The 434-nt window shown below is 35.5% G+C and overlaps 1 protein-coding gene across 1 annotated transcript in view; it reads right to left on the reverse strand.

The window, feature by feature from the left end:
• Positions 1-103: 103 nt before the first annotated feature.
• LOC119589046 (proteasome subunit alpha type-7-like) overlaps positions 104-434 on the reverse strand; it is a gene marked incomplete at its 3' end in the record, with an annotated part of 11,150 nt that continues 10,819 nt past the window's right edge. The window contains 1 exon segment of the mRNA XM_037937623.1: positions 104-286. Coding sequence (XP_037793551.1) covers positions 104-286 — 183 coding nt within the window.

Raw genomic sequence — 434 nt, forward strand, 5'->3', positions numbered from 1 at the left:
TAAAAAAAGTATAAATAAATAAATCATTGGAACTTCTTTTACCATTACCTTATTTTACCTAAAATCTTTCAAGCCAACATTCACAAAAAGACAAATATATTACCCTCATTGGCTCATTGGGCTTCATGATTGCGACTTCTACATTTTTAGCCCCAGATTGGACCACTTCTAGCAATGCCTTAACTACTAGTTTGATGGCTCCTGCCTCTGTTGAGACTACCTCTTCAGTGTAATGCTTCTCCAAGAATTCTCGCACAGTCTTTGCACTCCGACCTGTGGCATTGGCCTGGAAAACAAGTGATGTGATTAATTCTTGTACAAGATAATTCAAGGCTGAACAAGAGGAGTCTTAGTTTCTTTGGTGGTATTGCTGACCATTATTAGAATACCGACAAATACACATGATAATAAATAAATAATAATCAATTTCATTA

This window comes from Penaeus monodon, chromosome 25 (genome assembly GCF_015228065.2).
Source record: "Penaeus monodon isolate SGIC_2016 chromosome 25, NSTDA_Pmon_1, whole genome shotgun sequence".
NCBI classification, from domain to species: Eukaryota; Metazoa; Arthropoda; class Malacostraca; order Decapoda; family Penaeidae; genus Penaeus; species Penaeus monodon.